The 12,823-nt window shown below is 38.5% G+C and overlaps 2 protein-coding genes across 3 annotated transcripts; one reads left to right on the plus strand and one right to left on the minus strand.

Annotated features, from left to right (window-relative positions):
* Positions 1–1,774: 1,774 nt before the first annotated feature.
* Positions 1,775–6,988, minus strand: irg1l (immunoresponsive gene 1, like). Of its 2 annotated transcripts, none has more exons than XM_048176883.1 (7): positions 6,772–6,988; positions 5,899–6,006; positions 5,447–5,510; positions 5,038–5,225; positions 4,679–4,771; positions 3,888–4,093; positions 1,775–3,067 (listed from the first exon to the last, which is right to left on the minus strand). In XM_048176883.1, the coding sequence occupies exons 2-7, from the start codon at positions 5,914–5,916 to the stop codon at positions 2,140–2,142; spliced, it is 1,497 nt and encodes a 498-aa protein (XP_048032840.1). In that variant the 5' UTR covers positions 5,917–6,006; positions 6,772–6,988; the 3' UTR covers positions 1,775–2,139. The 2 variants fall into 2 exon arrangements, with proteins under 2 accessions (XP_048032840.1, XP_048032839.1); XM_048176882.1 differs by having other exon boundaries at positions 5,899–6,271.
* On the plus strand, positions 6,201–11,486 carry si:ch211-153b23.3. The gene is made up of 11 exons (XM_048176880.1): positions 6,201–6,337; positions 7,370–7,552; positions 7,729–9,201; positions 9,279–9,371; positions 9,468–9,572; positions 9,668–9,777; positions 9,887–10,078; positions 10,188–10,350; positions 10,523–10,688; positions 11,132–11,226; positions 11,316–11,486. The coding sequence occupies exons 1-11, from the start codon at positions 6,226–6,228 to the stop codon at positions 11,399–11,401; spliced, it is 2,778 nt and encodes a 925-aa protein (XP_048032837.1). The 5' UTR covers positions 6,201–6,225; the 3' UTR covers positions 11,402–11,486.
* The last annotated feature ends 1,337 nt before the right edge of the window (positions 11,487–12,823 follow it).

The following is a 12,823-nucleotide window of genomic DNA, read 5'->3' on the forward strand; positions in this document are numbered from 1 at the left end:
TCGCATACTCTCTTGAGTAGGTACTTATTTTGAATAAGTTTTTACTTCACAACTGCTAAAAAAAGTACATTCTATATTGAATGAATGTGTGTAGTATGAATATAATCTGGACATGCTACATTCACCATGTTGTCATTATCATGTGATCTGCCATCATCAGTTGTGTTGTTTCACTGCCATTCACAAATCCTCTCCTGTGGCCTCATGAAATGGTAAAGTGTCTATCGAATGCACACTTTTACTTTTTCTGTGAAAATGGTAAATTTGCCCTTCAATTTCTGTTCAATCCCATTACACTGTAACACTCAAACATCATATTTGATACCATCAATGTATTTTTGACCTTAAATCCTGTAACATTTAACCCTAAATCATTTTTTAATATATGTAGAAGAAATCTAGCAATAGCTTAACCTGCATGATTTCAGATGCACAAGATATACACTCCAACTATCTGTCCAACTGGTTTGGACTTGCCAGGAATAACAAAGAACTCAAATTGTGCTAATACCTACTTTCAGTTTGTAGCTGAACATGATTGATTGTTGTAATTCACCCCGTTAACATTTTGCAGCTCCACTACATATAACGTAAACATATAGTAATGTAGACTCCCAGACTTTTCTACTACTTTTCTGAAAGACTCACAAAAATGATATTTTTTTTTGTTTTTTGTTGTTTGTAACACTTTACAATAAGGTTACATGAATAATCATGTACTAATACCTGAATTAATACTTAATTCAATATGAATGAATGATTATTGAAGGCATGAACTAATCATGAACCAATGCATATCCTAAATTACAACTGTAGTCATATGGATTCACGCATGAATATGGCAGATATATTAAAAATATATCTATACAAAGCAAAATGTCTACTTTTAAATGAACCAATTCAAATGGAAAACAAATATTCTCAGGTTATGTAATCCGTGTGAAACGTGTATAGGTGCATGCATCTCCTCGGAGATGACAAGCCAGCATCGTCACCTTCATCACTGCAGCCGAAAATACAGAAAACTGTATTATCAATTAATTTTTAATTTCCTTGCTGGTTTTCCCTGACGCATTGATAATCATTACTACTGCCGTTGCGCTGTGGCAAGCTTTATGCGTGCGCTTGAGTTGCAGTAGGTTGAGTTTGAAGGGAAAGAGAACAACACAAAACAGATAAAGACTTTTTAAGATTAGTTATTAGTGCACTTAATGTTTTCTGCGTTTGATAAGGAGGATCAACTAATCCTGTGCCGTCCAGTAATGTTTATGACAAAGCTGCAGTCAAAAGTTCAAACCATGATAATATTATTTGAATTTTTTGAAATTTTTGAAAGTCAGAGTACTTCTTATTCCTTCTTAAAGAGGCTGTTTAATTTGATTTAGCCATAAATGTTTATTGAACTATCAAACATGTACTAACATGTAGTTAAAGGGATAGTTCATCCAAAAATGAAAATTATCCCATGATGTACTCATGATTTAATGGCTTGAGGGTGAGTAAATCATGGGATAATTTTCATTTTTGGGTAAACTGCCCCTTTAAGGCTGCCGTTATTCATGCATGTATCCGTGTGACTCCAGTTGTAGGATAACTCTTCATTGGTTCATGATTAGTTCATGCCTTCAGTAATCATTAGTTCATGTTGAATTAAATATTATTTCAGGTATTAGTACATGATTATACATGTACCCCTATTGTAAAGTGTTACCCTTTTTATTCTCAATGTTATGTGTGTTTATATGACAAAATGCATGGTGGATAAGACATCACATAAAGTAAGTTTTGAAATTTATTGAGTTTCAATCTAAACAACATCTTACATAAAGCAGAAGTCATCAGGAAGATTCTATTATACAGTATTTAAAAAAGAGCACACAACACAAAAACTATATTTACAAACATATTTAACTTTTGTCATAGTGTAAATAAATATTGTAAAAACATGAAAACAGAAATGCACAGCAGGAAAATAAGACAGCTTGTACTGTTAGTCTACAGTATGTACATCAAGAGAGAGTATAACATGTTATGAGCAGTACTTCTATTAAATAAATTCTACAAGTAGTTGTGTTTCACAAAAATTCTATATTCATATTGCATTATTGGTGTCATGTTGTAATAAAAGCACCAAGCTGTTTACTGCAGTTGAGCTAGCAATGGTTTACAGTCATCTAGATGGTCCAGGCCTTCGACAGCTTCGATCAGCCTCTCCACCCTCTCATTGGACAGAACTGTGCCTGAATTGTTACGGAACTTCTTCTGCAGGCTTTCTTGGCTAAGTGGGTTCCTCCAGTGGCCGTAGAAGGTGTCACAGCGCCCTTGTAGGACATCTCCACTTACCAAGGTAACCTCCACCTCACCATACATTATGTTGAAATTGGCCGGGTTGTCATGGGGGTGCTCCAAACGGACACGGGAGAGGAGCGCATGAAGTTCGGGCCGTTGGAGGGCCTCTGGGTGGAAGGACTGCACTGTGACTTCTCCATCCAACAGGGCAGTGCAGGCATTAAACTGGAAGGAGTGCCGTGCCTGGTGCTCTGTCTCCGGGAATGGGCGGTTGATGTACTTGGAGAGCGGCACCCTAAGGAGGATATCCTGCACCATGTTTGGAGAAATGCTACCTCCTCTCAGGCCAACCAGGTTCTTGCGCACAACAGTGGCAGCATCAGCAATCCAGTGCATTCCGAGGTGTGCAGGGAAGCGCTTGAAAGCAATGTCTTGTCTCTCTAAGAGGAAGTTGTGCTCATCCTTCTCAGGAGAACCGATGGGTTGTGGGGCATAGTCTTCATAGAAAGCGCTGAAGCCAGCTACGCCAGGCACTGCATCCAGGACCAGAGGACTTGCTTCCAACCCACGAGATGCCAGCAGGGCTGCTTCGAGCCCGAGGCGAGAGGCGTTTCCGATGTGAAGAGGTTTGGATTGTGTTGCAGCATTAGCCATTGGTGCACCTGCCAAAGATGCAGCGATGGCCAAGGCATTACTGCACTGATTGCGATCCAGAGAGAGGAGGCGAGCACAGGCTGCAGCACTACCCAGAGTGCCCACCACACTGGGAGGATGGAACCTTATGGAGAAGACAGAGAAAGAGCATAGTCATTATTTTACAAGCTTGGATGATATCAGCTCTTGGCCATTCTCAAGACAATACAAAGCCACAAAACGGTCTACATTTTTAACATAAGCTGATCAGAACATAAGTGGTGCTTGCCTGTGCAAAACTCTCCACAACTGTGCTAGGGTGTTTTGTATTCTGTGTGGTTGTTAGGTGGTTACTTATTAGTTTAAAGTTTGTGGTGTTTTATTTCAGAGGTCACTCTGTGATGTATCAATCCTCTATTTGACACACTATTTTGTGTGTTGTGACCACCTCTGAATACTTTGGTTAGTCAATAGAGCCAATTCTAGCCTCTAAATATGGCTCTGTTCCTTCTTCAGAATGAGTATATGAAATATTTACTCTCTTTTGCCATGTGAAAATCCCCTAAAATTCTGAAATAATATCAAAATATAGCAAGCTCCAATAAAAATTCTCTTGTACTTAATAAATCACAATATTCTTTTCACATTAAAGCCACCAGATATTATTCTAGAACCCAGGTGGATTCTGTTTTCAGAGTACTCAGGAAATAACAAATTATAAGTGGTTAACTATATTCTTGGAGCACAAACAGAACTGCTTTGCATAAACACATGTCTGAAGGAGCTTTGACAACCTTTCAGATGGAATCTGTACTGTTCTGACCCACCTAGCTCTATGTTTGTGTATAACCTCAGAAAATACCCATGCTGTTATACATCCATATTCAGGCTGTGCTGTACTTAGAAATATAATTATTGCTCTCAGTCACTTTAGTTAAGAATGAGACAAATAAATTGACTCTAACCTCTTAGGGATGTTGTGAGCCTCATTGGAGAATCTCATCAGCCGACCCTGTATTTCGATGCCCACATTGAAGGCGGTTAGAAAGTCAAGCCCACTTGGTTTGCTGTTCTCGTGCAACATGTCACTTATAGCCAGGAGAGCAGGCAGTACTGCTCCAGAGGGGTGGGTTGCCGGGTGCCAAGTGTCATCAAAGTCCATCGAGTGAGCCTGTGGAAAACCAACATGTCAATCAAGGTCTAGAGTGTCTCTCCATTGTGGCAGTTCTGGGATGATGGTTTGTGTTTCTAAATCTCATTGCACAAAGTCTCAGAAGACCATGTCATGACCTTCAGACAGCTTCTCTAGCATAGCCAAAACACTACAGAGAAGAAGGAAAAAGCTGTGCATGACTGCCGGTAACATGAGCAAGACCCAATAACAGTCTGTCTAGTTTCTAAAATCTGAAACACTTCCTGTTAAACATACTTTATTTAGAGGGTTCACATCAGACTTTCCAACAGCAGCATTATTCCATAAAAGTTCCACAGTGCTTAGGTTTCATGACTTATTAACATTGTTTTTCTCATTACTACAAGTGGATGACAAAAACGCTGCTGAATGTTACAAAACAAGTTTGTAATTTAACACTTCATTGACTGTCTGGCTGGATTCTAATTTTCTGGACTTGCAGAACAAGACTTTCTGGAGAAACACTGAGTATGTGTCCAGGGTGTTGAATCACACATCCAGTCAGTGTAAGAGAAACTAAGAACTGCAATTGCAACTCGATACACATGATGTGATAACACTTACTGCAACTCCATTGACAAAAGCTGCAAGGGTTGGGGAAAGCTTCACACCTTGGCGCCCATAGACGAAGCTGATGTCATCAGAAGCATACATGTGCTTGGGGAACAAGATAAATGAACGGTCATTAGATCCAACTCATTCACACATCAACAAGCACATTAGAAATGCCTGACATCACTGGATAAACATGGACACTATTACTTCTGTCATGCTGAACTATGTCCAGGGAAGAACTGGACTCTGTAAAGTCTTGGTAAAACTCAATTCTGCTAAAAAATAGTTTTCTTAATGATGGAAAACGTTGTTAGGTTGTTTTCACTAAAGTGTAACCTACTATTTTTTGTATTGCCATTGTGCCTTACCTGGCAGTGCTGAAGGGCAAGTTCAAACACCTCAGTGGTGCTTCCCAAAAGCCCAACACCGATGCTGTCCAGAATCATGCGTTTGCTGCGTTGCAGCACGGTTGGTGACAGATGCCTTGGTTGTACGCTCTGAATAAACCTGCCAAAGCTGCTGGTCACTGTTTCCTCAGGGGCAGGACGCTCTGCCACTATAAACAAATGAGAGACAGTGTAAATTAACACTAAAACTATTTACAATTCTGGATAGCACCCATTCTGAGTGCCAGTGAATATCTAGATTAGTCGATTAGTCATTCCATATAAATGTTTATCTAAATTCCAAGTCTAGACTTTCACTTTTCTTTTCTGTCATGAGTTAACAAACAGCAGTTCACTGAAAATAAGGCTGTGACATGTAGAGCTTGCTCACCATCTAGTGCAGACTTATGGAGTCCTCGGGCAGCAGAAAAAGCAGACAGGTATCTTGTAGATTTCTGTGTACAAACAGTTATGTTTGAGTGTCTCAACTGTATAGTATGTACATACATTATATATAGTTAGTATATAGTGTGTTCTTTTTTAAGTGTATCTTAAAAGTACAGCTAAAAAGCCTAGTCAAATGCAATGTAAAACCTTTTTTATTTAATAATATTTTCTGAAAGTTTTTTCTTCTATGAAAAATTGAAAAAAAAAAATTGAAAACCATATTAACATATTATTGTAAAAAAAAAAAAAAAAAAAAAAAAACATTAAAAAATCCCTGTAATTTATATAGTTTGTACAGTGTTTTATTTTTCTTTATACATCGAGCAATCACACATAAAACAGAAATTAGAAATTACACAGCATTGACACAATATGATAGCACAAAATTTTATCTACCTGCACAGTCGAGAGCATGTTGCTAATTTTTGGTCAGAATCTGGATACGAAGATGCTTGATATCTCTGTTTGTTGATTCGAAGTTGAAGAAAGGCTGTCTTCTTTTGCCTATCTCAGTGTAGAGATGGAATGATTGAAGGTAGGTGATGATGATGATGTATTTATACAGTACTGGACCACAAAAGACAATGACACACCCACTGAACCCACTGAAGAACTAGGGCTGGATTTCCCAAGTTTTGCTATTTTTAGGTTCATAGGTGGGATTTCTCAGCAGGAAACAAATTGTTTAATGAAAGGGTCAATGATGTCATAATTGATGAGGACATGGGTTGGTTGACCGTAACTCCTCCCAGCTCCACTGAGTATGTTTCTATAAAATTAAAGCATTCTTCACAAGCATCTCGATACTTCATTACAGATCAAGGATCTTCACTAGGTAAGTTTCTTATTTCTTTGTGTGTGTATATATATATATATATATATATATATATATATATATATATATATATATATATATATATATATATTTCCATGTTTTAGACATAGACATAATGATTTTTAAATCTATAATGACTTTAAACCTACCCATAACAGAAACTTACTGCATTTTACATTTTCAAAAAACACAATTTATTATGATTTATAAGCTGTTTTCCTCATGGGGACCAAAAAAAATGTGGTCCTGTTAAACAGTTCTGTGTGAGGACCGTTTGGGACATTTGGTCCGCACAAAGACCACACACACTTTGTAAGATATAATATTATAAATGTATACAGCAACATTAACATTTCATTGCTTACTCAGTTGATTACTTTATGATGCGTTAAAAACATGTTGAAAAGTTGACATAAAAGTCTGCTCAAACTTACTGCACATTTATCCTCAAGCATTGTCCACAGACAGCAATCTGTGTGTTGACTCTTGTCTGCTGGCTGTTTGAGATGAAATCTCTTCAGTTGTCATTGTACTGCCACCTGAACTGTAATAGTATAATTCTTCAGCCAAGAGTTACATCTGTGTCAGAGAGGCGGTGTTAGTTTTAATGCCTGAAGGCTAAAACATCCACTATGAGAAAAAGCTTTTGCCTCCTGCTCAGCTGTTTGCTGAGTAAGACAACTGTGTTGCTTACCTACGGAAGGGAGGGAGAATATGAAAGTAAACACACCCATAAATTGGCTGTTTAGTGCATACTCAAGAGATTAGAGTTTTGGCATGTAGAGTATGACAAAACTAGCCTGTTTCATTTGATAAATTTATAAATTAAAAGAGAAGTTTAAGTATGTAATCACCACTAAAAGTACAGAATTTTTTAGCATGCTGATTATATGGCTTATATCCATCAGCTATAAGTAACTTATTTAAGCACACTGTGAATTAATTATTAATGCTTCAGAGATGATTTTACCACTTATGTTTGAATTTGAACTTTTTATCATCATATCCTGATTACACACTTAATCTTACCAGAAAAAAGCTACACTTACGGGAAGTTCATGGCATCGGCAAGTGGCTTTCCGGCAAGTTTTTATGGTGAGCCAGGTGTGCTTGGGCTCCTGGCCAATGGCATCAGTGCTTTCCTTGTCCTGCTGCAGAACTTCCATGGGGCCAGGACTGGCATTCCTGCAGAGGGAGTGGAGAACATATTAGCAGGTCATTGTCGTTTTAATTTAACAAACAGCTTGTAAGAATTATACATCTAAATGCTAATATCAGTAAATAATTGAAACATATTTGCAATTTTGCTGGTTCAATTTAGTGTAATACACCAGACAGCCTACATGAACATCAGGCATCCCTTTCTTTACATCTTATGTTAATTTATACAGGCGTTCATCTCATTCTGATTGGTGGAGTGTGTCAGCTTGTGGCAGGATTGCTGTCTTTCCGAAAATATGACCATCTGAGTGGAACGTCATTTGTAGGATACGCAGCACTGTGGGGGAGTTATGGAGCCACACGAATTTTTCTAGGTGCCAACCAACAACGTCCAAACATATTTAATCAATCAGCAATGATAAACAGCACATTTCAAGATCTGTACACAAACACTAGTGTCAATCAAACTGACATTACAATGTACATCAAGGAGTCTGCCATAGCTGGGCTGGTACCCTACATCTTACTTTCCTTTCTACTGGCCTTCTGTTCGGCAACAGTAAACTACATCATGCCCTTTGTGTTTGGGGCCATCACCCTCACACTGATATTTGAGGCTGTGGGTCTGGTAGCAGGGTGGGCTTTAGTGGTCTCTGGGGTTCTGGAGCTCCTAATCCTGCTCTTTGCCATATATGGCTCATCAGCCTTGCTAATCAAGGGATTAGCCCAACGGTATGTGCTAAAGGGTTTTGGAAACCCTCTCTTTAATGTGCTGCTCCTAGGAACCACCAATGCCAGCAGCTCCCAAAGCTTGGGCCAAGAGAAGAAGAAGAACACAAAATATGCTGAACCTATGGCCTTGGGATTCTTCTGCGACACAGTCTCACCATTTATATTCGCCTTCTATGCCTTTGGCTACTTCCCGTCCATCCCAGTAGCTGCCATCTGGATAAGCATAAATTCTGCTGCTCAGCTTTTATCTAGCTATTATGCATATCTGCGTCAAGACTGCTACCATGCAACCAAGTTTGGTCTGCACTGCGTGTTTTGGTTGGTGAAGACCTGGGAAGAGTATGTGGTGTCTGTAACCATTAGCCGGACTGAAGCTGGTGAAGTAAGGCACGCCATGGTTGGCAACTGGTTCTTCCTGTCTGCTGCTTTGGTTTTCTGCATCACAAGTCTAAACAAAGACACTCTTGAGCTAGTTCACAATTCATTTTTTGTCCTGGTGACCATATCAACCATCTCCCAGATTCCCATCGACAGGTACTACATCTTTTTTGGAGTGACCTGCTCCCTCTTCACCCTCTTGTCCTTCTATGGCACCTTTGCACGCCTCATCAACACCATTGCTGAGAAGTCCTTGATTCCAGTTGGACCCCAACCTGTCTCCACTGAATCCCTGCAGAAATATCTCAGTTACCTCAGGAGATCTAAACTGGATGAGCCTGAGGATAAAGGTTCACAGCTCCCAGATGCTTTATTCTATCTGTCCAATGGAGTGGCTGCACTCTCAGCCATTCACAATGGTCAGTCTGGACTGGCGTTTTTGGACCTGACTGTTCCCTGGGTACTCATCCCAGGAGCCATTATCCAGGCCTATGTCAGTCGACTACAAGTACAAGGTGGCCAGAGATTCGGCTCTGTCATTCCCTCATTCTACGTGGCTATTTGGGCAACTTGGAGCTGGTTTAGGTTTGCAGGTATGAAAATGTAACATTCAAAAAATACTTGGCTAAAATTTTGGGTAGAATTCTTAGATGATGTATTTTTCCTGCAGGACATCGCTTGCAAATATCCACAGAGTCAGCAAACGGATTTGCAGCTGGGGCAATAGCATTCCTGGTCATTAATGCCTTCTTGATTCTAGTTGGTAGGTTTGTTTACTAATACATAACATACACACTCATATATGACTTTTCCCCATTTGAAGCATTGTGAATTGGACCTTTTTTTTTTTTTTTTACAGCAACCTATGGCAATCTAGTTCTCTTGGCATTGACCACTGTCATGGAGGTCATCATAGTTTGTTTTCTCCTCTCTACTTTTGAAAGACTGCCCTATCAGTTAGAAGGTACAGTGCAGAAAATGATTGTGGAGAATAAAGAGGTAACTACATGAAAAGAGAAAAAAAAGTTATCTCACATTTTCTTGAAATTCTTTCTTTAGTTGCTATGCTAGCAATTTTCGCCATCATATGTTTGTATGGCATGCTAGCATCCCTTGTGAACGGTATCTTCTCCAAGACCCTAATACCAGTTGGACCTTCCCTTATCAAGGTATTATATTTATCAATGATGACAAAATGCTTGTGAAGTTTAATTTTATTATACATTCATGGTTAGACAAAAAAATTCCTACTGACTAACGGATCTGCTTTTTTCAAAGGACAAGAAAAAGAAGAAATCTGAGACCACATATCCATGTTTTATTGCTAAGTCTCGGGAAACCAGCGGACTGCTCAAGATTGCAAAATTGTTGGAAAACAATGGAGTGTGTGGTATCCCTACAGATACTGTCTATGCCTTGGCTGCTTCATGCAAGAACCCCAGTGCAATTGAGAAGATCTACTCTATCAAAGTACATGTGAACACAAACACTTTGAAACATAATATTCTTTTACAAAGGATCAGCTTCCTGTGCTCTTTGTCAACTGACCCACTAACCCATAAACTTTTCTCTCCGCTAGGACCGTCCTGCAGAAAAGCCGATTTGTATCTGTATCTCAAGTGTTGAGCAACTTGTGGCAGCCAAACCTCCCTTCAGTCCTCTGCTGTGGGAGTTCATGAGAAATGTCTACCCAGGAGGCATTAGTTGCATTGTCCCGAAGGGCGAATGGCTCCTTAAACTCGGTAAGGTTATAAATACGCATTAACTTTTTGTATTTAAACCCATCCCAAACTCTAGGATCAAATTTGGGATGATCAACCAACCAAATTAAAACTTTACTGAGAGAACATTTTCAGGAATCTGTGATGATTACGAATTCTCTCCAGTCATTTTCACTGGTCATATTGTTTGCAGGTGTGGGTCCCGCATATGACCGTGTGGGGACCAGAGAAAGCATTATGATAAGAGTACCTGACCACACTGCTACTGCTCACCTGTGTGAATTCACCGGTCCATTGGCCATTACATCAGCCAATCCCAGTGGAGAAGCTGACAGTACCCATCATGATATGGTCATCAAGTAAGTTTAAAAAGGCCCCAACAATTGTTAGAGGGTACTGTGAGTGAATACAAACTCCACAAATCAAATGCATTGTACATGGAATTGTATTAAATTAATAAATAATGTAGCCTAAACAAGGGTTTATTATAAGGTTCGGGATTTGACATAATCCAGGCTGTTACCTTGAAAGAACAAACCACAATACTCTACTGTTAGGCACACTGATCCATTCATTTAATTAGCAGTGTGTTCTACGATCAAAGGTTTACCTCTTATATTAAAGCATACCTCTTCAGAAGCCAACTTCATTATTAGGAAGGATGTATTCACTGCTGGTCGTGACATTTTATATTAAAACAAGAATTACTTTGCAATAGAAATACATCTTAGATTTGGCAGTATCCCTTGATTGCTGGTCTCAAGGGATAATTGGAGCATTGTTTTCTTTTGTCCTGAAACAGCCGTCTGGGCCACAAGATTGAAGGAGTCCTATGTGATGGAGAATCTAATGAGGTGGTGGCATCAACTGTAGTGAACTGCCTCAAAATTGATGAAGGTAAACTGATATTCCAAAGAGCTGATATCCTGTCATAATAATATATGTATTCCATTATTAATAATAACATGGATTATGTTCATTTTCAGGAACTATCAGCATTCTCCGTGAAGGTTGTGTACCTGCTTTGAAAGTGAGGCAGATTTTTGAACGAGTAAAAAGCAACATGCTATAGGATTACTACTAACATCAGCTTCGACAGCACCTCTATTTGCTGTATTTAAAGTGAAGGAAGTTTCATTTTGCACATGAAGAGAAAACTATGACAACTTTACATGTAAATAAGTCAATTTTGATCTCACTTGCTCAACTGCATTATCAGTTATTCTGAGCAAGTATCACCATGAAGTTTATATTTTATATAGCTAATGCTCATATATTAAGTGAGCATTAGCTTCAAATATCTGTTACTGTATAGTGCTGTGTGAATTTACTGTATGTTTGCCAATGCTTTTGAAGGTTGAAAAGTGTTGTAATACTGAACTGTTCTTTTTAATTTATTGCTATTTATGTATTCTTTCAATAGATCATGCCTTTGTTGATTAAGAGTAAATATCAATGAGCAATTCAAACAGAGTGAGTGAAAATGCATTTAAAAATTATCTTTGCAATGTATGCTTGTATATGTATATTTATATAAACTGTATGCATGAGATTTTTTTCAAATGTGCTTAATTACTGTATAATAAAATATTGGGATATGAAAAGAAAGTTTATTGGTCTTATATGATGACCTTACAATGTCAAGTTTTCATGCTGTTTTTGTAGTAGAACCAAACAAAGACGGAAAAGACAATAAATACAGAACACACAACACACATTGAACAATATACACAATAAACACAAGGAAAAATATATTACAATTAAAAACATGCAGAGCACTACAAACAGTAAATACTGTATACAGGTGCTGGTCATATAATTAGAATATCATCAAAAAGTTGATTTATTTCACTAATTCCATTCAAAAAGTGAAAATATATATATATTATATTCATTCATTACACAAAGACTGATATATTTCAAATGTTTATTTCTTTTAATTTTAATGATTATAACTGACAACTAAGGAAAATCACAAATTCAGTATCTCGGAAAATTAGAATATTGTGAAAAGTTTCAATTTTGAAGACACCTGGTGCCACACTCTAATCAGCTAATTAACTCAAAACACCTGCAAAGGCCTTTAAATGGTCTCTCAGTCTAGTTCTGTAGGCTACACAATTATGGGAAAGACTGCTGACTTGACAGTTGTCCAAAAGACGACCATTGACACCTTGCACAAGGAGGGCAAGACACAAAAGGTCATTGCAAAAGAGGCTGGCTGTTCACAGAGCTCTGTGTCCAAGCACATTAATAGAGAGGCAAGGAAGGAAAAGATGTGGTAGAAAAAAGTGTACAAGCAATAGGGATAACCGCACCCTGGAGAGGATTGTGAAACAAAACCCATTCAAAAATGTGGGGGAGATTCACAAAGAGTGTACTGCAGCTGGAGTCAGTGCTTCAAAAACCACTACGAACAGACGTATGCAAGACATGGGTTTCAGCTGTCGCATTCCTTGTGCCAAGCCACTCTTGAACAACAGACAGCGTCGGA

This window comes from Megalobrama amblycephala, linkage group LG23, assembly GCF_018812025.1.
Source record: "Megalobrama amblycephala isolate DHTTF-2021 linkage group LG23, ASM1881202v1, whole genome shotgun sequence".
In the NCBI taxonomy this organism is placed as follows: domain Eukaryota; kingdom Metazoa; phylum Chordata; class Actinopteri; order Cypriniformes; family Xenocyprididae; genus Megalobrama; species Megalobrama amblycephala.

Bases quoted from the DNA above. Each gene is read 5' to 3' on its own strand.
- irg1l (XM_048176883.1), bottom strand. The intron at 4,772-5,037 runs GTAAGGCACAAT...TTGTTCCCCAAG, and splicing joins TTGCCCTTCAGCACTGCCAG to CACATGTATGCTTCTGATGA. The intron at 4,094-4,678 runs GTAAGTGTTATC...GGTTTTCCACAG, and splicing joins CTTTTGTCAATGGAGTTGCA to GCTCACTCGATGGACTTTGA.
- si:ch211-153b23.3 (XM_048176880.1), top strand. From the start codon at position 6,226: ATGGGTTGGTTGACCGTAACTCCTCCCAGCTCCACTGAGTATGTTTCT. The intron at 9,573-9,667 runs GTACAGTGCAGA...TTCTTTCTTTAG, and splicing joins ACTGCCCTATCAGTTAGAAG to TTGCTATGCTAGCAATTTTC. The intron at 11,227-11,315 runs GTAAACTGATAT...GTTCATTTTCAG, and splicing joins CTGCCTCAAAATTGATGAAG to GAACTATCAGCATTCTCCGT.